Here is a 25171-nt window from a genome sequence, read left to right on the forward strand (position 1 = left end):
TTCAATTTCCAGCAACCACATGGTGGCTCACAACCATCTATATAATGAGATCTGGTGCCCTCTTCTGGTGAGCAGACATACATGCAGGCAGAACACTGTATATGTAATAAATAAATCTTAAAAAAATAAAACAACAACAACAAAACAAAACGAAATAAGATGGCTCAGTGGCTAAAAGCACTAGCTGCTCTTCTAAAGGACCCAGTTTGACTCCCAGCACCCATATGGCAGCTCACAACTGTCTGTAACTCCTGTTCCAGGGGATCTGACACTCTCACACAGACATACAAGCAGTCAAAACACCTATGTACATAATATTTTAAAAAATTATTTTTAAAAAATAGTTCCAATATTTGTTTGTTTGGAGGGGTTTAGGGGAGTTGTTTTGGTTTGTTTTTATGAGACAGAGTTTTTCTGTGTCGCCCTTGATGTCCTGAAATACACTGTATAGACCAGGCTGGCCTTGAACCCAGAGATCCATCTGCTTCTGCCTCCCTAGTGCTGGGATTAAAGGTGTGTACCACTACAGCCCAGCAAATTCCTTCGTTAACTAATTAATTAAAGTTTTTCTTTGGAAACTTGTTTTGATTAAAATTTTTAAATGTCTCTAAACCTTCTGGTAAGGACTGAGGTGCATTCATGGAACTGGGAAAGTTAGCAAGGGAGAAACAGCAAGTGTTGGTACATGCAGGGCAGAGAGACCTGCTTTAATCCTCGAGGCCTTGGCGTGGTGTTCACTGGGGCTCACGGCTGCACCCCCAGGAGCATTATACCATCACCCTTCTCGTGGGTCGTGGTGATGCACGACTTTAATCTCAGCACTCGGGAGGCAGAGGTAGGTGGATCGCTGTGAGTTCAAAGCCAGCCTGGTCTACAAAGCCAGTCTAGGACAGCCAGGGCTACACAGAGAAACCCTGTCTTGAAAAAACAAAAACAGGGCTGGAGAAATGGCTCAGTGGTTAAGGGCACCGCCTGCCCTTTCGGAGGTCCTGAGTTCAATTCCCAGCAACCACATGGTGGCTCACAACCATCTCTAATGTTATCCGATGCCCTCTTCTGCAGATAAAGCACTCGTGTACAATAAATACAATAAACAAATCTTAAAAAAAAAAAAAAAAAAAAAACAAGCTGGGCATGGTGGTGCATGCCTTTAATCCCAGCACTCGGGAGGCAGGGGCAGGTGGATTGATGTGAATTCGAGAAAAAAAACAAACCAAAACAACACAACAAGAAAACCCGTGGCATTTGCAGATTCTTCAAGGTGCCAGCTCCCCCATGGCCTTTACTCAGCGTGGCCAGGCTTCTTTACTCACTAAGAAGCTCAGGTGGGCATCCCATTGCTCCCTCTCACAGGTGAACACTGTTATATCTGCTTCCCATTTGCCTTGAATTACTTACTGAGCAAGTAACCACTGACAGTCCTTGGTATGGGGGAGTTCTGGCACTCAGACCCGGGAGAGAGAAACAAAAGGAGGAGACCAAGGAGGAGACACAGCTCCAAACTATGAAGTATCCGTGGCAGGAGGAGTCCACGCCTCCCCAGGTGGGCGGAGGCGGAGCTGTGGAAGGCACAGGCAGCAGGAAAGGGGTGAAGACAGGCAGGGTGGCCAAGTGAGGAGCAGAGTCACATCTGCGGCATCAGGAAGCCAGGGAGCATTTTACATAAGGGGAAGATGTAAGTTTTGCTCCATGAAGACGGAAGTGGGGCTGTGAGAGGAGGTATCAGATGCATCAATGTCCTCTGCAGTGTCAGCCAGCGCAGCCTAGAACATGGAGCTATGGAGCGGGTCACTTCCTGCATCCTAGAAGCAGGAAGCGCTTCTTCCCACACAATCTACGTAGTTAGTGTCTGATCAAAATGAATCCTGCATGACTAGAGCCTCCACACCTTCTGGGATTCCCAGGGGCCACAGTAGCCATTAGCTCTGGAGCTCACAGATGGCTAATGATTTATTCCACCAAAGGTATCTCTTTGAGGAAGTTAAGACCTAGGTCATCCTCCCAGAGGTGGCATTCTTACCATAACAGGAGGTATGAGCACTGGAGTCTGATTTCTTTTTCTTTTTTTCTTTTTTTTTTTTTAAGCGAATATGAAGTCCTTCAGAATAGGCAGATCAGCCAAGCTTCCCAGCCCCAGGGCAGTTCTCTGCAGGGTTACTCTTTGCTGACAGCACAGCAGCTAAGCATAGTCTAACTGTGGCAGGCCAGTGTCAGTCCCACTGGGAAAGGCATAAGGTGCAGGATTAGAAGCAGCACCTCCACTGGCCTCATGTTTGCCAGTATCACAATCACAGACTCACTTATGCCATTTGGCTGTGAGTTGTTCTCTGTCTCTGTCTCTGTGTCTCTCTCTCTCTCTCTCTCTCTCTCTCTCTCTCTCTCTCTCTCTCAGGCAGGATGTGCATGTAGGCAAGTGCCCTACCACTAAGCAGCCCTTCCTTTTTTAGCACCACCATAATATGTGTGTATGTTTGATATATGGTTGCCATGACTAGCTATATTAGTTCTCATGTACACAAACTAAAGTTTCAGAGAATGTATCTGCCTCCAGGAACACCATATAAGATGAACGAACACTCATCCGTTGATTAGTTAAAGAAATACAAATTCACATGTGCATCAAAGACCTGGTATAGCCCCGTATGTCCTGAAAATATAAGTTGCAAGATAAAAACTATAGGTCTGGGCTAGGTAGATGGCTCAGTTGGCAAAATACCTACAATGCAAATATGAGGGCCTGAGTTCAGATCCTTCACAAAACTTACATTAAAAAAAAAAATCCAGGCAGTGGTGGAGCATGCCTTTCTTCCCCACATCCAGGAAACAGAGGCAGACAAATCCGAGTGTGAGGCCAGCCTGGTCTGCAGAGTGAGTTCCAGGAAAACCAGGGATACACAGAGAAACCCTGTCTAGAAAGAAAGAAGGAAGGAAGGAAAGAAAGAAAGAAAGCCAAACGAGCTCAGCACAGTGGTGAAGATCTGTACCGACCTCCCATCAATGGAGAGTGGTAGAGAGGTAGAGTGGTAGAGAGCTGACTTGACGAGCTTCAGGTTCATTGAGAGATCCTGTCTCAAATAATAAAGGTAGAGGGGGCTGGAGAGATGGCTTAGAGGTTAAGTGTACTGACTGCTTTTCTGGAGGTCCTGAGTTCAATTCCCAGCAACCACATGGTAGCTCACAGCCATCTGTAATGTGATCTGATACCCACTTCTGGCCTGCAGATGTACATGTAGGCAGAACACTGTATACACAATAATAAATAAATCTTTAAAAAAAAATAAAAATAAAAAAAATAAAGGTAGAGAAGGATGAGGAAAGGCACCTGACATGGACCTCAGGCCTCCACACACAAGCATGTGTGCATACAGCGTCCATGCGCATCTGCTCACACACACACACACATATAAACAGGGAGCCTGACGGGCACTTCACAAAGGAAAAGTGAGCAAGGCAGCCTCGTCCCTATTTCATCAATAGTCATGGAAACCTAGCAGTGTGTGGCCAGGGGCTGGACTGATTTCCACGTAGCTCACTTTTCTCACTGAGTGTAATTTCAGAGGCTGCATCTTACTTGCTTTTTCATATGTTTTTTTAAAGCAAGAAAGGAGCCGGGTGTGGTGGCGCATGTCTTTAATCCCAGCACTCGGAAGGCAGAGGCAGGCAGATCGCTGTGAGTTTGAGGCCAGCCTGGTCTACAAAGTGAGTCTAGGACAGCCAAGGCTACACAGAGAAACTCTGTCTCAAAAAACAAAACCAAACAAACAAAAAAAGCAGAAAGGAAAGTCTAGGGTGTTCCCTGTAGAAAAGCATAACCATGTAATAAAGTCTCACACTGGATACTAATACGGTGGCACACACCTACAGTCCCAGCACTAGAGAGGCAGAGACAGGAGGACCTCAAGTTCCAGGCTGGCCTGGGCTACATAGAGAGACCCTCTCTCAAAAAACAAAAACAAATGTTTTACACATCACTCGTTCTGTGTGAAGATCAGTCTGAGTAAGCTTCAGTTGTGTGGTAGATCAACTTTGACCACATTAGAATACACACACACTAAGTGGACACGGAATAGCCTATCCATTCTCAATATGGACCCCGACAGGGACCCTCCGCACAGGGAGCTGGGTGTACCAAGGCCAGCCCAGGGACATGTATCCTGCAGAGAGGATCTAACACACTATAACAGGAATAACTGTTAGCATCCTGAAGCTCCTGCAGTTGGCTGCCATCCAAGGCCTGCCCTGAGCCAACAGATGAGACATTATGGACTAAGATATGTGATAGGAAGAAATCACCCCTTTGTTCAGTGTCATCAATAAAAAAACAAATGAAAACCTAGGAAAGCAGAGACATGCAGCCCCGCGAGTCCCTGTCACTTGTGAGAAGGCGCCTGGAGTCAGCCAGCTCAGCAGATCGCACTGCAGACACTATTCTGAAATCAGGTTAGCATCTGCTTGTGGGACCTCCATGCTTAGGAAAGGTCTGGACCAGTAAGCTGAGGCTGGTGTCTAGCTTCGAGTTCCTACTTTCATTACCCCTAAGTTGAGGCTCCCTTTCTCCTCGGTGTCCTCTCCCCCGAAGACTTCTCTCCCCGAGACTCTCAGTGATGTAACCAGCCTATCCAGAAACCTACTGAAGGGAAGTGCTTCAGCGAGCACTCTGTTCTGCACATGGGATCAGTTCCATCTCTATGAAGTCCTGTTGCCAAAGCAAACAGCCCCTTCCTGTGCACTGGCCAGCGGAGGGTGGTGTGAATTCCAGCACAGTGGAGAGCGTCCCTTTCCTCTCTTTCTTCCTTCCTGCCTTCTTCCTGGGGCCTAAGCTTCTGTCACAAGGTCTTCCTTTTGGAATGACTATCAAACATACACACAGGTGGCATCAGAGGAAAGACACTGGGTCTGACCTCTGGTGCTCCTCTGCAATTGAGTAAGCAAAGTCCCTGTGTCCTAGAGGGAACATGGCTGGCTTCTAATTAGCATACTGACAAAGGGACAGTTGCAAACACTGCCAGCATTGCATGTCCAGCGTGTGTATGCAACGAAGGAACATGAGCAAGCCGGGTCTCTACCTCTCTCATCACTAGACTTGAATCCCTTGTGTTAAGACCCATCACTTCGTGACATGAGCCTGACTGGGTTTTATCTAAATGGCTTTTTCTAGTAGGAGGATCTGGGGCATTGAGGAGCAAAGAATCATGCTCTTCTAAAGCTGCCAGATGGCTCAGTTGAGGAAGGAAGACGGGGAGGAGAGATGAGAAATGACTAGGATGCAGAGTGGTACTGGAGGACCAGATAAAGAAGACAGAAAAGGAAATTATCCAGAACAAGGAAAGTCGAACCAAAAGATACTTTGCCAGCGGGCTTGGTGGTGCACGCCTGCAATCCCAGCACTCAGGGAGGCAGAGGCAGGCAGATCTCTGTAAGTTCAATACCAGCCTGGTCTACAGAGTGAGTCCAGGACTACACAGAGAAACCCTGTCTCGGAAAACAAAGCAAAACAAAACAAAACGCTGTTTCAGTTAGTGTTTACTACCCTCAGCAAAACCAGCAGCATCAGCCTCAAGAATGCTTAGAAGCCCCGAAAGCCACTAAAAGAAGAAACCATATAGTTACCAGGAAAGGATGAAGGGAACCATTGGGGGAGTTGGGGTTTGTTGTTGGAGGGGATTCATTTGTTTGTTTTGAGACAGAGTCTTAATTATGTAGCCCCAGCTGGTCCAGAACTTGCTCTGTAGACCAGGCTGGCCTCTAACTCACACAGCTCTACCTGCCTCTGCCTCCCAAATGCTGGCATTAAAGGCGTGTGCCACCACGCCTCGCCTCTGGCAGTTTTTGACCAGGTTCAGAACTGGCTGAGCCAAGAGATAAAGAACAAATCAGAGCACAGTGTTGAAGGTGGTCTTGGGGATGCTAACCTCCATAGGCTAAAAAGTGCATGAGAGGAATACACCTGGTCAGTGGACTTTGGAAGGCTGAGCTGCAGAAGTCAAATGCAGGGCGTCCCAGCGCAGGCTCACCAGCTTCAGAGAAACAGGGCTGCATTGCACAAGACCTGGGCTTGTTGCTAAGCTTTCATAAGCGGAGACTTACTCAGCAAGTGTGATGGAGCTGCAGGCAATCCAGCTCTCTGGAGGGAGCACAGGCACATTGTGAGTTTGAAGCCAACCTAAGCTCCATAGCAAACTGAGAAGAAACCTAAACTTTTTGTTTGTTTGTTTTTGGTTTTGGTTTTTGGTTTTTCGAGACAGGGTCTCTCTGTGTAACAGTCCTGACTATTCTGGACTCACTTTGTAGACCAGGCTGGCCTCAAACTCACAGCAATCCACCTGCCTCTGCCTCCCAAGTGCTGGGATTAAAGGCATGCACCACCACGCCCAGCAAAACCTAAACTTTTCTATACAAGAGACTGTCTCAAAAAGCCAAAGACTGAAGTTGGGTGTGGTGATGCATGCTTGTAGGAAGCACTTAGTATATAGGGGCAGGAAGAAACCCAGTTTGGAGACAGCCTGGGCTGTATAGTGAGTTCCAGGCCATCAAGAACTATATGGAGAGCTCTAGGCCAGCCTGGGCCGCCTGATGTGACTCCATCTCAAAACACATGAAGTGAAAAAAAATTGTTTACCTTTTCTTTAATGGCTGAACATATGACTCAGTAGTAAAGTGTTTGTCTGACATGCACAAAGCCCTGGGCTTAGTTGCAAAACAAACACACACATACATACCTGCATGCATACATATTGGAGAAGAGAAAGGCTTAGATTCTACCATGAAGGCATCTCTGAATAAAGTAACTTACACAACCCACTTTTCCCCTGGATGTTCCTAGGCATCAGGAAGTCAAATTGGTGCTATATGCCATGTTTTTATCCCTTTTTGCTATATACTGCCAGTGTGCTAAGAGATGTGGAAATAGGGCTGGAGAGATGGCTCAGTGGTTAAGAGCACTGACTGCTCTTCCAGAGGTCCTGAGTTCAATTCCCAGCAACCACATGGTGGCTCACGGCCATCTATAATGTAATCTAATACCCTCTTCTGGCATGCAGGCAGAACATTGTATACATAATAAATAAATCTTAAAAAAAAAAGAGAGAGAGATGTGGAAATAAGTTATATAAACTATAATGGTAATGTGTGTAGAAGAGGAGCTATTAAGGAGAAATCGGGTGGGAAGCACAGCCTCAGAATTACAAATTCACTGTCATTTCTGAGTCCTCCAGCTCCAATTTCTCTGGATCACAGAACAAACTGTAGAACTTTCTGAGCCTGGCATTTCATAGGGAAGATGCCCTAAGTCCTTTCATGTGTCAGTAGGACCGACCACACAGGAATGACTAAGGAGCTAGTGATGACCTCACCGGCTTGACCCCGGGAGTAGCGCCCTCACAGTGAACTCCTTAGGCAACACGGCTCTAATGATGACAGAGGAGCAGCCCTTTGGATGTGCAACTTGACCCTGTTACAGAGCTCTATGTCAGCCAGGCGGGGGGGGGGGGGGGTGGTGGCTCACACCTGTAATCCTAATAGTCAGGGAGGCAGAGGCAGGCGGATCTCTGTGAGTTCAAGGCTGGAGTGGTCTACAAAATGAGTCCAGGATAGCCAAGGCTACACAGAGAACCCCCCCAAAAAAACCTTTACATCACCACTAAGTCATTGTCCCCCCCAACCAGGAATCTTATCTTCAGAACCAGCTTAGTGAGGCCTGGACCATGCCTTTGTAAATGCTAGAGGAATCATCAGGGAGGCCACACCAGAGACATGCAGACTTGACTGATTCCTACAGTATAACTCACCTACCCAGAGTGTACGGCAGGGGAGCCCTGGTTCGCACTCAAGGACACAGAGAATAGACATTGGAGATGGTGTCTCCTCAGTGTGGATATCACCACAGGGCTTTAGGGGTCAGAAGCAGTACTGGTGACATCCAAAGACAGTCCAACTATGGATTAGAGTGTCATGTGTCCCACCTCATATTCCGATGGCATAAGTGGAGGGATTCAAAGAAGGACTTGGTAGTGGGCAGAGCCAGGTGTGGAGCCCAAGTGGCCTGTGCTAGAGCCAACACAATATCTGGGACAAGCCTGAAGAATTTGGAAGTCCTCAAAAGCCACACAGAGCCCACCCCAGCTCCTTTCCCTGCCTCCAGTGCTGCTTAGTGCCAGTGAAGAGCCAGAGGCCACACACATGGCGCGCGCATGCATTCCCCACAGACCACTTGTGCTTGTACACTCAGTGCTACTTTCCCATGGGCTCTGCCCATGCCACACTGTGAGTTCCAGGCCAGCCTGAGCTACATACCAAAGGAAAAAGGGGGCTGCAGGTATAGCTCAGTATAAAGTGCTTGCTAGCACGTGGGAAACCTCAGTTCAGTACTCAGTACCATTAAAAAAATCAAGCTACAGAGTTACAGAAGATGCAGCAAAGAGAAGAGAGATAAGGAGCAGAGAAAACAGAAATGGGCACACAGAGCAGGAGCAGATGCTATGCCCAGCGCCTTCAGCTGCATGGACTTCTATAGAGAGGCCAAAAGACAGCACTCAGACCAGTCATTTGGAGCCAAATGCTCAGGACCTTGGCAGGCCCAGCTTCTCATTACAGACTCTTGCTGCTGGGGACATGAGTGCACCGGTGCTGTGCGCACTGCCGAGAGGGTTCCGTATGCGGAGTCTTCATGGGCTGACAGGCGTTGAGTGGGAGACTTTGGCTTTTTTTTTTTTTTAAGATTTATTTATTTATTATATATACAGTGCTCCACCTATATGAACACCTGCAGGCCAGAAGAGGGCATCAAATCACATTATAGATGGTTGTGAGCCACCATGTGGTTGCTGGGAATTGAACTCAGGACCTTTGGAAGAGCTGACATTGCTCTTAACCTCTGAGCCATCCAGCCCCAACCCTGGCTTGTTTGTTTGTTTGTTTGTTTCTCGAGACAGGATCTCTGTGCTAGCCTTGGCTGTCCTGGACTCACTTTGTAGACCAGGCTGGCTTCGAACTCACAGCGATCCACCTGCCTCTACCTCCCAAGTGCTGGGATCAAAGGTGTGCCACCACACCCATCAACCCTGGCATTTTTAAATCTATGCTGTGCTACTATTGCAGAAAGCCAAGAAAGGGGGAATGAGAAAAGAAAGTGGAAAGAGCGAGACAGCCATGTGGAACTGCCTGGCAATAGCAGATACTGTCAGAACCACCTCCCTCCTTGTCTCCCCAAGACTTCAGTCAGCACTTCTCTTTGTTGAACTCTGTATCTTAGGGCCTGCCTCCCCGACAGGCACATAGCATTGCTGCCATCACAGGGAAAAGTGTGGAATTTGAGTGCGCAGACAATGTTGAGGGCACACGGAATAAGGGTCATGAAGGAATTTTTCAGGCTTCCAGATAAAACAAAATTAGACTTGGAATATCCTTGGCAGACACTGGAAATGCCTTTGCATGAAGTGGGTTGAATATATAAAGGTAAAGACCACACAAGATTGCTGACAGCCCATGAACAGAGCAGCATGCACGGCTGTCCTTGGTGTGTTGCTGAGCAAGGGTCCCTCAGAGCTGCAGTTCTTGCAGGGGGAGGGACAGTCCCTTTACTAACCCAGGGTTGTGCTGAACATGGTACTGGTGCCCAGAGATGTAGAGAGAACAGCAAGTGAGAACACAGGCGAACGGCGAGTCCACCAGTGGGTTTGTTGCTTCTGCTGGCTTCCAGGGTCTCGCTGCCTCCTCAGTCTGTTCCACTTTCTTTCCTCTTTTCATTAGCATCTTCGTTCCCCTGCCCACCCACCTCGCCCCAGCACTGGGTTCACTTGACAACAGGTAATAGCAGGCGTTTCCTCGTCCTGTGACAGGACATCCTGGCGCCCCACAGTCTCTCCCTGGCTTTAAAACAGACCCAAGCACAGGAAAAAACCCAGCTCTAAAATTAGCAGTGTGATAGAAGAAAGGCACATAGCTGCTCTCTGTACTGTTTGTCAATGAAACGAGTCTAAACAGGCCAAATGCATTTCCTTTTTGGGCAAAACAGACCCGTCGGGGGTGATAGTCAGATGCTGAAGGGACAAGGCAGCCAGGAGGCAGGAGAGGCTACCCAAACTGCCCCCAGGGCCGCCGCCCTCGTTGCTCTGGCTTTTTCCGCTGGCCTCCAGCTGTTGGGGAGTTTTTGGATAGAGATGGTCTAACCTTTCCAGAGGTTGTGCTGGCCTCAAAGTATTCAAAGCAGAAGTATACCAACCCAGCACCCTTCAGGAGGCCCTTGGTACGCTCCCTCCAAGACTGCCAAAGACAACTGGGTTTCAAGGAATGGAAGTTTTCCTCATTCTGATTTTTCTTCAGTAAGTATTTGGAAGCAACACTGTTTTCTCATAAAACAGATGCTTTGCAGGAAACCTCTGTCCGTTCTGCCATGAGACCCACACAAGGTCTAACTAATGACCCCGAGTGAGAGTCTCTAGGATGTTAATGTAAGAAAGCTGACCATCAGGTTGATTACTGCACTGGAAGTAGTTACTTACACAGCCAAGAACTATTAGGAAGAAAAATAAACAATGAAAGAACTATTGTTCTTTCTTTCTTTCCTTTTTTTGTCACTAAGATGCCATTTATTTGTTATTTTTTCTGAGGGAGATGGTTTAGACGCGGCCTCACCATGCAGCTCTGGCCAGCCTGGGAGGCACTGTATAACCCAGGCCGGCCTTGAACGCAGAGATCTGCCCACCTTTGGCTTCAGAGTGCTGAGATTAAAGATGTGCATTCCTAGTGAGGAGAGTTTTGATTGTTTTGGGTTTTTGTTTGTTTGTTTGCTTGCTTGTTTGTTTTTCTGATACAGGGTTTCTCAGTATAGCCTTGGGTATCCTTGAGCTTATAGCGATACCTGCCTCTGCCTCCCAAGTGCTGAGATTAAAAGAATGCACCACCACCACCCACTACGCCCAGCTATATGGTATATTTGTAAAACAATACTTTTTCTGTGATGTTTTCAAAATCTTCCATTTCATTCTTAAAGATGGACTCAGCTGGTAGAGGCCCTCACTTCAGCGGGAAGAATTGTTTTATGTGTCTGATCAGTAGAGGGTAAAGTGAGAAACTTTTCTAAACATGCCCCTGTTGTATGGTCAGTGGAGAAGTTGGGAAGAGGGCAGGACTGACCTCAGTCACATCTGCATGGCTCATCTCAGTGTTTCTCACGTCCAGCGGGAGCCACAGAAATGACCGTGCATTGCAGCTGGGTAAACTGCAGCTGCCTCAGTGACTGGCTCACAGTCTCACTAGTAGAGCCAGGATACACTTCCAGCTCCCCTGCCACTGAGCCCTTGGTCTCTGCACAGAGATTTCAGTCTTCCCCAACCCCCTCCCCCACCCCTTCCTGCCTCCCACTGGCTACAGGGAAGTGACTTTCCCAGGGCCATTCCGCCCCTCTATTCTTAGCACTCAGGGTAGCAGGGTTTCCTGACTCCCACCAGGCGCTCTCTAGCACATAAATACTGGTCAGCCTCACTCTGGAAACTGTTTCTCAAGAAAGATAAAGGCCCAGGATCCATTATTCCTAGAATGATTCACTTCAGACTTCCTGCCGTTTCCCCTGTCAGGACTGTGCACTGCTTACAGGGATGGCTGGCATTCTAGGCCTAAAAGGAAATGTCGACTAAGTGTGTCCCACAGCCCACTCCTGTACCTGTGGGCCCTTCATTTCTGTCTGCAGACCACATAGCTGATGACCTGAGTGAGCTGCAAGAAGCTTGAACTCCACCTAGTTGGGATCCTAACAGTTCTTAACAGACAGGATGGAAGAGTGGAGTCCTTGGTCATCGGGAGATGGGTCACAGTCAGACAGCTGCCATGACTCCTACCTCCAGCCTAAATCTTCCAAAAACCCTGTGGATCATTTCTGGTGGTGACACCACTCTTATCCTTTAAAAACAGCACATTTTCAGCCAGGCATGATGGCACTCAGGGGACAGAGATGGGTAGATTGCTGTGGCTTAAGACTAGCTGGTCTACATAATGAGATCCTGTCTCAAAGCAAACAAACAAACAAAAGTAACAAACAGCACACATTTGCTCCCATCATACCTGACCTTGCACATGGTATCCTCAGATCACTAGGTAGGTGGGTGGCCGCCTGATTCAGTGTTCAGAGCCAGCTCTGCTCTCTGATGACCCAGTGTCATGCAAGGCCAGGTTGTGGTCTGCATCTGTGTTACAGCCAGGATAGGAGCAGTGCACGCATGCATCGGTAGGCATGTGCTGTGTACTCGGGGTGTGTATAACCTGCTTACATGAACTTCTCACTGGTCATGAGCAAGGATTTGTGCTGAGCTCAGGTCAGGCCCAGGGAAGCCTCACTTAGACAAAGCCCAGCATTCCGTTGTGGTTATTAGCTGAGTGGGCTGGGACCAGGCTGGGGCTGTCTCGTGCCTCTGCCCAGCAGAAGCCAGCCACTTCAAATTGGCATTGGGAGCACACTGACATACAGAAGGGCAAATGTGGTACAGATTCCATAGACTTGGAAAAGCAGAACAACCTTACTTCAGTATGCTAGAACCACCATTAAAACAGAAATGGGCCACCCAAGATCCCAGAGTGTGCTCCCTCCATGATAGCAAAAGGACCCAGCAGGTCTGCCGGCTTTATTCTGCCTGCCCTGGGTACTTACTTGCCAGCTGGAATGCAGCAGCCATTGCCTCCTCCCAGCACTGGGACTCTGGTGACATCAGGGGCAGGCCTGTCAGCCCAAGGACGAAGGTGATCTGACCCACGGCAAGTGCGGCTGTGGCCACCAGGTTGCAAGCACGCATCATGTCAAACTGTACTGTGGGCCGAAAAAAGGGAAGGCAGGTGGTCAGTATGGTGGGCCACTTAGGGAGAGCCAAGGCAAGCTGGCCACACGTGTCTTCAGTGATAGCCACTTCCTTCCGGGCCTCCATTGGACATTTGAAAAGACAATACAGACAGCTAGTGTCTTCTCTGAACAGAACTCTAAGCAAGCACCTTCCCTGCTCGTTGAAGTCCTTTCACTCTCTGCTGAAGGATCTCCTAGCATGTCTGCAGTGGTCACATCCCCCCTAGACTGGAACACTGCTCTGTGATGTGGTCTTTGTGTGTGTTGTGTATGTATATGTATACACACGGTGCTGGGGGGTAGGCCTTGCTTATGTGTGCACACACAGATTGCTCTCTGCCTTAGTTTTTGAAATCGGGTCTCACTGATTCTGTATCGCATCATTTGGGCTAGGCTGGCTGCCCACTGAACCAACCCCTGGGATCCTCCCACCTCTGCCTTTGTCAGGGCTGGGGTTACAGGAACACACCACTTCACACAGGTTTAATGCAAGGGCCATAGATCTTACACAGCAAACAGTTGACTCACTGAGCCATCTCCCCATCCCCTGGTTTGGGTCTTGATAAGACAAATGTTCCTTTTTCTCAGGTGCTGTGTTGTAATTGAAGCTACAAGGAAAGTCCAGCTGGCAGCAGAGGGTCTCTGGCTCAGTAATGGACCCCACGGGGCCTTAGCTACTCTCCCCGTTTAGCTGTTCAGATACCCAAGAACTTGACATTGGTTTTATTTTGGTTTGGGTTTTTTGTTTCTTTTAGGTTTTTTGTTTTGGGGTTTTGTTTTGTTTTGTTTTGTTTTGTTTGTTTGAGGCAGGATCTCTCAACATAGCCCTGGCTGACCTAGCACTCACTACATAGACCAGGCTAGCCTCAAACTCAGAGATCCGCTTGCCTCTGCCTCCTGGGTGCTGGCATGTGCCACCACACCTGGCTTGAAACTCAGCTTTGTTGCCTTTTCCTCTTGTGGGCAAAAGACTTGAGCCTATAGCACTTAGAGACGTCACTTGGCCTCTGCCAGCAAGGACAGAGCAGGGACCAGACTTGAGTCTGCCGAGCCCAGGCTTCATCCACTTATTTCCGAGGCCCCATGTTCTTTACTCTGCCAGCAGCCAGAGTGCTGCCCCATCTTTCTGCCTGCCTCCCTGTCTTTCTTTCTTTTTTTTTTTTTTTTCTTTTTTTTTTTTTTTTTTTTTTTTTTGGTTTTTTTGTTTTGTTTTGTTTTTTTGGGTTTTTTTGGTTTTTTTTTTTTTTTTTGTTTTTCAAGACAGGGTTTCTCCGTGTAACAGCTCTGGCTGTCCTGGAACTCGCTTTGTAGTCCTGGCTGGTCTCGAACTCACAGAGAGCCACCTGCCTCTGCCTCCCAAGTGCTGGGATTAAAGGCGTGCGCCTCCCTGTCTTTTGCCCCCTGCCCCATGCCCTCACTTCAGGAGATGGTCAAGGCAGAGTGTGGTCGGTAAACAGTAGGAACAGCATCTGACCCAGGTTCGTGTCCCCTGCCACCACCAAAGCCTGTCTGTGAGATGGCGGTACACCAGCATGCTGACATGTACAGGCCGGGTTGCTCCAGATCAAGAGGGAATCGACCAGTGGAGACCGCTGGGCACCAGGGGACGTGCTCAGTAGGAGCAGCATGCTGTAGCCCAGCCTCATGTTCCCATGGCTTGTGGTCCAGCAGTAGTTAGGGAGTTCTCCTCACAAACTTGTTACAGATGAGTCAGGGCTCAGCTCAAAGCAGGCCTTGAAGACTAGAGGTGCTACCCTCCCCAAGTGTGAAAGACTGATTTTCAGAAGTGGCTTATGACAGATGTTATCACGGGAAACACACGAACTGAACATGGAAGCGCTTAACATTCCAGGATCCTTGAAGAACCTGTCCTACAGGGTTACTGTTGTGCAGTCTTCCTCTGTGGGCCAGGAAGGCACAGAGGCTGGCCGTCTCATGTATGGGATAAGTAGCCTCTTTTGTGTGAGCCAGGAAGTAAGAGACCTACAGATCTTCTGTCCCACTTCTCACAAAACACTGAGAGGCAACCCATGGGAGGGGAGGCTGCTTCACCTCACAGGGCCTTTGAGATGGCTACAAGAAGGTTGAACCATCACTGTCAGTGTTGACAGTTCTGTTTGGTTTGACCTAAGTGTTTATTGAAATGTGATATTGATTTACAAAATGGCTCAAAGCTCTCAGGCTCAGTGTCTTCTCTCACATGGCTTCTGTATCTAGGCACATGACGGGCACCTCACTGTCGCTGCACCATCCAACCTATACCCCAAGCCCCACCCTCCCAGGTTCCTCTCACTACACAGCAAAGGCAGATTCTCAAGTCCCCCATTTCCCCTCCTCTACTGGTCTGATCTGATAGGTGACTATCTAGACTAAGGTAAGGCCTGTGAGAACACATAGGCCTAGAGGTTAGAAGTTAGAGCACTGGAAAGTCTCATCCAAATGGCCAGAGTCCTCTGTGTACTTCTCTGCTCCTGGAGACTGACCATGTCTAGCAGTCAACCTCCATACAGGTGAAGGGTAAATGTCATGGGCAACCCTGGATGAGAAACAGCTTCTCTATGTGTTGTGTCAGTAAGCATGTGGAATGGTACCAAGAACTTAGGTAAAAACCACTCCATTCTGGCAACCATGAAGTGAAGTCCCTTTTCCTTCAGTCCTTTCTCAGACCACTATGGCAATTTGAGACAAGCCATCTTGTCACATGAACTGAGCACAGACTTGCCCTTGGGGTGCTGTGCCATGTGGCTGCCACCTCTGCCCGGACCCCTGTGTGCCCCACCCCATCAACATGCTAGATAGTGTCTCACTCCTTACAGGGTCATGTTTATAATTAGGCCGTGGAGTCACAGAGTCATCCAGGGGTTTTGTGCCACTTCCTGCCACCAAGGGTCAGCCTGTCCTGCCCAGTCTATTAAGCTACTTCCTCTGCAGAGAACTCTCCTGTCATTCAGAACTTAAGGACCCCTTCTAGATCCCAGGCTTTTCCAAAGTTGCCACCTCCATTCTGAGGGTAGCACAAGCAGATTTAAATCCAGTGAACTGAGCCAGGCTAGGTGGCGCGCGCCTGTAATCCCAGCCCTCGGGAGGCAGAGGCAGGCAGATCTCTGTGAGTTCGGGGCCAGCCTGGTCTACAAAACGAGTCAAGGACAGCCAAGGCTAAACAGAGAAACCCTATCTGGAAAAAAAAATCCAGTGATCCTTGCATGCCTACTGCATATATGAAGGGCTCTGTGGATGTACAAGATTTTAAGCTTACTGGACAATCCAAGCAGCCCATGTATCTGGTGACGCACCAGATTGAGATGCTGCTAGATCAACAGCAGTCGCCACTGCCTGGACCCTTCCTCCCCTGCTGGGCACTTTAGCAGCCCTTTCTCCTGATTAACTCACAGCAGAGTACGCAGCCCCCAGCGGGCCCTTCTTCTGCTGATTGAGAGTGTATGTCCTTTAGCCCTTAGTTACGCCAGCCTAAACGCGGATCACCACAGACCCTAACACGGCTGCTTTAGAGGGGCTGAGGAAGGGCCTGGCAAGATCGGTTAGCAGCTGAACGCACTTGCCATGCAAACCTCATGACCTGAATTTGCCCCCCGGAACCCACATAAGGTAGCGGAGGAGAACCAGCTCACAAAAGTTGACCTCAAATCTCCACGCGTGCAACATGGTATGCATGTGTCTGCTTACATGCATGTGTGTGCATGCTGATAAAAAATAAGTCTAAAAAATTTAATAGAGGGACAAGACGTGAACCCAGTCTGGCAACACTTAAGACTCCTGGTAGTAAACGGTCATGCAGGTGTATCCCCCAAGGTATAGATGTATCTTAAAACAGGCGAGTGTGTAGGGGCTGGAGAGATGGCTCAGCGGTTAAGCACTGGCTGCTCTTCCAGAGGTCCTGAGTTCAATTCCCAGCAACCACGTGGTGCCTCACAACCATATATAATGTGATCTAATGTGCACTGTATAAATTACATAATTAATTTTTTAAAAAGCAGGTGAGTGTGATCTTGCACTCTAGGAAGATGTGGAGGGAGGAAGACTGACGGGGGACTGGGAGCCCCAGAAGCAGCTGAAATACTCCTTGAGCTGTGAGAGTCACAGAATAGCATGGCTTTCCGAGCCCCAGGGAGTGCAGTCTCAGAGCCTAGCTGCTCTCACCTCCCACAGAAGACTAAGGTGGTGCCTGGGGTTCAGGCCAGTGGCTGCCTCTTTTGGTTTGCTGGTTGCACCTCCCTCCTTTACAGCTAGCCTGATAATGGCCACACACTGCCGGAGGCTCAGCCCAGTGCTGCATGCTCCTGCAGGGTGCCCTGTCCATTTGGCAGGCCGTGTGTGCTCCAGAAGGTTCCCTCCGTAATCTGGAAAGGCATTTCTGACTACCTACACCAACCTACATTCTTCACAATGCCCTGTCATCTGTATTCTGGACTTCTTGTTGTGGCTGGGGGTTTTTCTTGTTATTTATGTATGTTGTATACGTATGCATATATATGGGATGTGTGCCTGTTCACCCCATATGTGTTGGAGCATGTGGGTGTAGGCACACCTGTATTTGTATGTATATGTGTGTGGAGACCTGAGGTTGACATGACATGGAATATCTCCCTTGAGATATTTCTATACTGAGGCCTCTTCATTTGAACCAAGAGCTCATGTCACTTGTCAGCTTACCACTCTGCCTCCAGGTGGGCCACCGCACCCACCTGGTGTTCACAGGGCGCTGGGACTCTGAACTCGGATCTTCATGTTTTCACAGTCAGCACTTTGCCCTCTGAGCCAGCTCCCCAGCCGTTTTACCACATATGTCGGGGCTTCTTTTTTTAAACTTGTTATTTTATGTATATAGGTGTCTGTGTATGTGCGCATCTGTGCGCCATGTATGTGCGTGGTACCCACAGAGACCGGAAGTGGGCGTGGGATTCTCCTGCGACTGGCGTTGCAGGTGGAGTGAGTCACCATGTGGTTCTGGGCAGTCCCAGGTCCTCTGGAGAGCAGCAGGTGCTCTTAACCACAGAGCCATCTCTCCAGCCCATAATAAAGCTTCTTAAATCCTTCCTACCAGAACCCCCCTTTTAATTTTTGTTGTTGTTTTTGAGACAGGGTTTCTCTGTGTAGCCCTGTGTAGTCCGGGAACTCATAGATGTCTCTCTGTTTCTGCCTCCCAAATGCTGGGTTTAGAGGCATGCACCACCACTGCCTGGCTTAAATTTTTTATTTTTGTTTTGTTTTGTTTTTTCAAGACAGAGTTTCTCTGTGTAGCCCTGGCTCTTCTTGAACTTGCTCTGTAGACCAGGCTAGCCTCAAACTTACAGAGATGCACCTGCCTCTGCCTCTCAAGTGCTGGGATTAAAGGGGTGCACCACCACTACCACCTGGCTGGCTGGCCAGCTTTCTTGTGTGTGTATGTATGTATGTATGTATGTATGTATGTATGTATGTATGTATGTATTGAGACAAGAGTTTCTCTATGTAGCCCTGGCTGGCCTGGAACTCCCTATGTAAATCAGGACTAGCCTTGAACTCACAGGGATCCTCCTGCGTTCCAAGTGCTGAGATTTAAGTCCTGTGCCACCACATATCTCGGGTATATAGGTAGGTAAAATAAGAATACAAGCTAAGCCTTTACTGATAATAAATCATAAATACATGGTAAAAATAATTTTGATATACTTATAATTTTACCAGTTTTAAATTTTATTTTATGGTTTTTTGTTTTTTGTTTTTGTTTTTTTCAAGACAGGGTTTCTGTGTGTAGTCTTAGCTGTCCTGGACTCACTTTGTAGACCAGGCTGGTCTTGAACTCACAGTGATCGTGATCCACCTGCCTCTGCCTCCCAAGCGCTGGGATTAAAGGCATGCACCACCACGCCCAGCTATTTTACTATTTATTAAAGACAAAAGCAAACTGCATTCTAAGGAGATGAATGACCTAGATTAAGAATTAAATCTTGAAAAGAAAAAAAAAAAGAATTAAATCCTGGCTGAATATTTGGTACTGCAGAATGTAGAGCATCTTCAGTTTTCAGATTTCTATTTTATAAACTTTTTATTTATTTACATTAATTTATTTATTGGGGTAGAGCAATGTGTATTTCACAGAGGGTATGCAGAGATCAAAGGATAACTCTCAGAAACTGTTTCTCTTTTCTACCATGTGAGGTCCAAAGATCAAACTCAGGTTTTCAGGCTTGGTCTTAATGCCTTTACCTACTTTTCCATCTTGACAAACCCATATTTTTATTTTATTTATTTATTTGGTTTTTCAAGACAGGGTTTCTCTGTGTAGCCTTGGATGTCCTGGACTCATTTTGTAGGCCAGGCTGGCCTTGAACTTACAGAGATCTGCCTGCCTCTGTCTCCTAAGTGCTGGGATTAAAGGCGTGCTCCACCATGCTCGGCTCTTTATTTTACTTGTTAAATGATATATATTTATTTTTATGTTACGTGCATCAGCATTTTGCCTGCATGTATGTCTGTGTGAGGGTGTCAGGTCTCCTGGCACTCGAGTTACAGACAATTGTGAGCTGCCATGTGGGTTCTTCACATGGCAGAAGTATAATTAATTGTTAAAAATTTTGTCCATATCCAAAATCAAAATTTTGTTTAATGATTAATAAAACTCAACTCATCAAATCAAACATTATACAAGAGAAAAATAGTGGCACACCTTTATCCCCGCACTCCAGACAGAGGCAGGCAGATCTCTTTAAGTTTGAGACTTGCTTGGGTCTATATAGCAAGCTCCAGGCCAGGCAGAAACTATATAGTGAGACCTTGTCTCAAAGAGGAAAAAGAAAAACTCAATTACTATGATAATTCCAATGATATACCAATTTGATACATACATGCTGAGGAACAATGGTAGGAAAAATGTTTAAAATCTTTGTTACTTATTATTAAATAAGTATGTTTCTGTGAGAGTAAGAAGCATAGCATTGAAAACTCTGCCATCCATAACATACCAAGTTTCAAATTAGAGCTGAGGTGTCAGGCAGCAGCCCTTGACACACTGTGTGGCATGAGGGAGTGCCAACTGTATGTTTAGGGCCAACGCTGTAGTGACATGCACAGAACAGTGCAGGTGAGCCCTGCCTGAACACACATTCAGAAACTTCCACTATTGTCAGATTTTTTTGTGTGTGATCCCCCCCCCCCATACACACACATTAACTCCATATGGGAACATGACTGGCAGTTTAAGAAACTGCGACTTGACTTAACCCAGCGAGTCTGCGGCTTTAAATTGTGGTAGAATTAGGTAAGTGTGGACATGTGGTGCTGAATGTTGACAATAGAGGAACAGCTTAATAGGCACCCCAAGCTTCATCTAGAAGGCCAGGAAAGGAGCTGCATAAATGACAGGGCTGGCCGGGCGTGGTGGCGCATGCCCTTAATCCCAGCACTTGGAAGGCAGAGGCAGGCGGATCGCGATGAGTTTGAGGCCAGTCTGGTCTACAAGGCAAGCCCAGGACAGCCATGGCTAACACAGAGAAACCCTGTCTTGGGGGAATGACAGGGCTGTTTGGAAAGAGAAAGACCCACTTGGTTTGCTTGTGGGTATATGCATAGGCACAGTGCGGTGAGCTAGAAGGCTGGCTCACAGAGCCAGGAAGAGTGCAGGCTGACTGCCGGCCTGTCCTTCTGCCCTCTGCCCTCTGCCCTCTGCCCTCCCCTTCTGTTGTCGGCCTTGTGCCTGTCTTCCTGGCAACCTGAGTACTCAGAGCTCCGCCATACCCCAGGACAGACTCTGCAGAGTCACCCACTGCCTGCCTGAACGGGAGTGCTGCGGAGCCCCACCCTGCTGAGGAAGAGGACCACTCCCTCTGAAGCTGCTGACCTCCAGCCAGGGGGCCCACCACCATCTGGCCTTTCATCTGTTGTGCTTGCCCATATGGACAGCCCAGGATCTCTCAGTGAAAGCATGGTATAAATATGCCTAGCCAACCAGTCTATCGGCCAAGTGGCCAGCCAACCAGCCTGTCATGATGTCCAACATGGCACAAGGGTGTATGGAAATGCTCAGAGCTGCCTAGGAGCAGGAGTTGAGGGATCTCCCTAGGTAGCATGAAGGTCCAGCTGATCTGTGCCAGGGTTCAAAGTTTATGTTCATTATTCATGTGCAGCCTAAATTCAGAAACAGGACTAAGGATCCCTGATCAAGAGCTCAGGCTCTAAAAAGCAAGACAGAGAAAGTAAGCACCAGAGAGTGAGGGCAGCCCTAGGCTCAACTAGTCAAGTATGCCCCTGGCCTCTGGCTCCCAGTTTCTCTGAGGGTTGATAAACCCTAGTCAGTGCTCTCAAGACATCTGGGAGCACAGAGCCCTTAGACCAGAGTTCAGGATATCATGGAATGGCCCGTGTACTCATTCTGCATCTCAGGCAGGTCCCTTGGGTGTTTGCAGTCAAAAAGCACGGAGTAACTCTAACACCCTGTGTTCTACAAGCAAGAACTCATGGCCCAGAGCTGGCAAGAGGGTGATTCTGCCAGATGGCCCCACCAGTGATGGAAATGCTAGGGGTGGCCTGTCCTGTGGTCTTACCCCAGTGCCCTAGGCTGCTTCTCATAATGAAATTGTGAGCAAGCCACATAGCCCCGTGACACAGACTGGCATGCCCATAGTGTGCATTGGAGGGTTTTCTAAAGTGTCATTGCTCAGGCATGAAGGGCGCTGCTACCCATGATGCCATCTGTCTAGCTGGCAGAATTTGAGCAGCTGCCCCTCCTGAGAGGGTTGATTTCTAGAACCAACTTGAGTCACGTGGTGGTGTTCTGCGTGAGCGTCTCAAGGGCAGTCACTGGTCTGAGTTTAGATGGTAGCAGCTAGCAGGTGGTCTTGTAGCCTTGGGATACAGGTGCGCATGGGTGAGGGTGTCAGGCATCCCTGGCCATGTGGTTGCTGTTGTCTCAGTCCATGAAGAGCACTGTGCAAGCTGACACTGAGCGGCCGGCACAAGTGGGAGCAAAGCTCATGGAGAGCAGAAGATGAGAGGAAGAGACCAGTAGCATCTCTCCCTCCAAGGCCCTGGGCACAAAGCCAAACAGTCCTGTCCCAAGCCAGGGGGTTAGGGACCAGCTTCCCCTCAGGAAATGCTGACTTATGGCTGCTTTGTTCCTATCGCGTTTCAGTCTCAGTGTGTGTTAGAATGTGTTAGCAACCAGAATTAGCCACTTAGCCTGTTTTCCAGAGTTTCATCCTGTTACTACCAAGAATCTTCTCCCTGGTTTTTTTACTGTTGATTGAACAACAGCTGTTGCTCAGGTTCATTGGCAGGCAGCTACCTGCAGGTGCCATATTAATTACAAAAGGATTGTTTTTCCCTCCTTTTGAGACAGGGTCTCACTGTGTAGCCCAGACTAGCCTGGCTCAGCACCTGAGTGCTAGGATTACAGTCATCCACCACCAGCCCAGCTTAGGAAACTTTTTAAATCATCCAGGGAGCCCAGCAGGTAAAACAGCAGGTTCACAGAGGTGGGAACCAGAGGAAGACCCAGGGGAAATGTGGGGTCCTCAGGACAGGAGCAGCCAAGCCTGCCATTCTGTCACATAGATGTGGGCAGGGAGGAGGTCATAGAGTCCCACTGGGCATTCTGTGGGAAGAACAGATATCTGACACAAGATGTCCCTGGGATGCATCTGCTGGAGCTGAAAAGGCAGGGAAGGGAGGCATCACCAGGAACAGCTGGGCTCTTGGAGACTTTATGGTCCGGAGTGTGCTGCTTCCAAAATTGGCTGTTCTCAGCACCTAGTGAGAAGTATAAGGTAGGAGCCCCAGCCTACACCCGGCACCCGGCCCCACCCCAGAAGACCTGAGGCCTCCAGGGCTGGGCAAAACCACAGCCCATAAGAGAAGCTTGGTGGAGCCTCAAGGTAGCCAGCTTTCCTGCTGAGCTGTGACAGTCATAAATGCAGAGGGCGCGCTCTCCACTGACACACCACACAGAGACCCAAGTTCAGCTGTTTAGCCTCCTGCAAGACACGGAGATGCTAAGAATGCATTCATCTTTGCGCTCTCTCTCTCTCTCTCTCTCTCTCTCTCTCTCTCTCTCTCTCTCTCTCTCTCTGTGTGTGTGTGTGTGTGTGTGTGTGTGTATGCCTCTCTGTCTGGCTGTCCTGGACTTGATCTGTAGACCAGGCTGGCCTCAACCTCACAGCTATCTACCTGCCTCTGCCTCCCCGAGTGCTGGATTTACAGGTGTGTGCCACCACACCCGGCTTTGAGCTTTTTCTCAATAAAAGGCTCCCTACCTGCCTCACTGTAAGCTTAGGTACCTCTGCCTGTGATGTTCCCCTGCCTGGCCTGCAAGCACTCTGTTGGTCAGGTATAGAGCTGAGGTGGCTGCTCTGGGCTCATTAATCAGGATCTCCAGAAAGTGCCCTTTAACAGTGAGCAGATGCCCATCTAACTCTCATGCTTCCTAAAGATCAGTGTCGTCTTCGCACAGCAGCCATCTGGCCTATAGCCTCCACAGCAGTCTGTAGTAGACTGGGCACATGTAAGCCAGACCTCCTGTCAGTTTCAGGGGCCTATCATCTGGAGAGAGCATCCGTGCCAACAGACATGCCTGGTTTAGGTAGCATCTTCATATTTATGTAAGCCTTTCTTCTTATACTCTCAAACCTCAGCACTATTTACTTTTAAAGCGAAGTTCCCAACTCCCAGGGTAGTATAGAGGCCTGGGAAAAGAGAAGGCCACCATGGCGTTGGGGGAGGTCACACTGCCCTATGCTGCCATGTGCCTCCTCCGGTCTTCCAGATAGCCCAGCCAGAGAGAGCCTCCTTCAGTGTCCTACAGGCCCCTGACCACCCCAGAACTTAACAGATCTCACACACGTTCTTACTTGTTCTGTTTTACTCATTAGTTTTATATATGTGTGTGTGTATACATTTATACACACATATATATGTATGCATACACACACACACACACATATTGGTTTTTAGAAACAGAGTTTCTCTGTTCTGGACTCGCTTTGTAGATCAGGCTGGCCTCAAATTCACAGAGATCCACCTGCCTCTGCCTCTGCCTCCCTGAGTGCTGGGATTAAGTAATACTTCTTTTCAACCAAGGAAAAATCACTTGATCTGGTTAACATACCCATCTTTCATCCTCCAGCCACATGACATGAATTCCCTCCCTGTGAAAGAAACCAGAGGCAGGGTCTAGGCCAAACAGGGAGTTATGTAGCATTGCTTTTCAGAGTGACAATGAGGCCCAGGTTCCCTGACACCACCCGCAGCATGAGCACAACCTCCCCTCATCTAACGACCTAAAGGTGACAGAAAAATAAGGAGACTTACGTTTGACGGTGCCTCGGGACTCCTGGAAACCTGCTGATTCAGAGCCCCATCCTAGCACCTCACAGTCATGTGTGTCCACCTGCCCAGCTCGAGTCCCAGGGCTTGTGCCTCCCTTACCCCTGTCCACCAGCCAGCAGGACTTCCACAGCCCCACACTCCGCTTGCGTCCGTCCTCCAGCGTCTGGTACACCCAGTTGGGGGTAAAGGCTGCTGCGTTGTTGAGGATGAGGGAGACGAGAGCCACCAGCACAGCTGTGGCCACAAGTTTCTGGACAGTCATATCTGACTGCCAGTACTGTCTATGTCGGAGAAAGCCCCACGTCCCAGTCAGCTGCTGTGCATCCAGAGAAAGGCGAGAAGCTGCTAGGGACGGCTAGAGAACATCACCGCTCATCCTTGAGAAGCTATGCAGCAGCTCCAGCCAGGTACACGAGGGTGCCGGAGGCCTGGGGAGGAGCCCATGGGACAGCTCACGGCTCTGTCTTATCCTCCCTCTTGAACCTGCAGCAGGGACAAGCCTGTGCTGAAGCTGCTCTCCCCAAGACCCATTCCAGGGAGAAATCTGGGGCACCGCCTGCACCAGCGAGAATCCAGAGTTGTACGTGGGCCGTCTTCTTTGGAACAGAGGCCAAGGAGGCTGTGTCCACAGCCTCTTGCCTACAGCAGTGGAAAACAGAAAGGAGCTCAGGAGGCAGGCACAGCGTCAGAGTCAGCTGGGTCAAACTGCTTAGAACTGGCTGTGGGAGCCGCCGCCGAGGAGCAGGCCTGTGGAAGCAGTGTGGGTTTGGCCACCCCTGTGGTACCTCTGCCACAAATGGCAGGTCCTGGAAAGCAGAATGCCTGCTACAAGGAAATGTGTGTATGCTAGTGTGTGGGAGCTCCCGCTTCCCTGTCTCTCAGTAGAGAGGAAATGGTTGTTTTTGAGGCTGTTTTTGGTGAGCAGGAGGGCGTAGCCAATTGCAACAAATAGCAGCCCTGCCACAGAGCCAGACACTAACAGGATGTGCTTCCTGATGGGAAAGGCCTGAGGAGACTTCTGAGGGC

At 48.8% G+C, this 25171-nt stretch overlaps 2 protein-coding genes across 3 annotated transcripts in view; one reads left to right on the top strand and one right to left on the bottom strand.

Moving 5' to 3' along the window:
* Positions 1-24474, bottom strand: part of Tmem204 (transmembrane protein 204) — a 29022-nt gene extending 4548 nt beyond the window's left edge. The window contains exons 1-2 of one of the 2 annotated variants that reach the window (XM_051168235.1): positions 24245-24474; positions 12641-12796 (exon numbers count right to left, since the gene is read on the bottom strand). In XM_051168235.1, coding sequence (XP_051024192.1) covers positions 12641-12796; positions 24245-24407 — 319 coding nt within the window. In that variant the 5' untranslated portion in view covers positions 24408-24474. Of the gene's footprint in view, positions 1-12640; positions 12797-24127 lie in introns of both variants that reach the window. The other variant, XM_051168234.1, reaches the window with a different exon arrangement.
* The window catches only part of Ift140 (intraflagellar transport 140), a 98920-nt gene that overhangs the window by 57103 nt on the left and 16646 nt on the right, over positions 1-25171 (top strand). The window lies entirely within an intron of this gene.

This window comes from Acomys russatus, chromosome 25 (genome assembly GCF_903995435.1).
Source record: "Acomys russatus chromosome 25, mAcoRus1.1, whole genome shotgun sequence".
Lineage (NCBI taxonomy): Eukaryota > Metazoa > Chordata > Mammalia > Rodentia > Muridae > Acomys > Acomys russatus.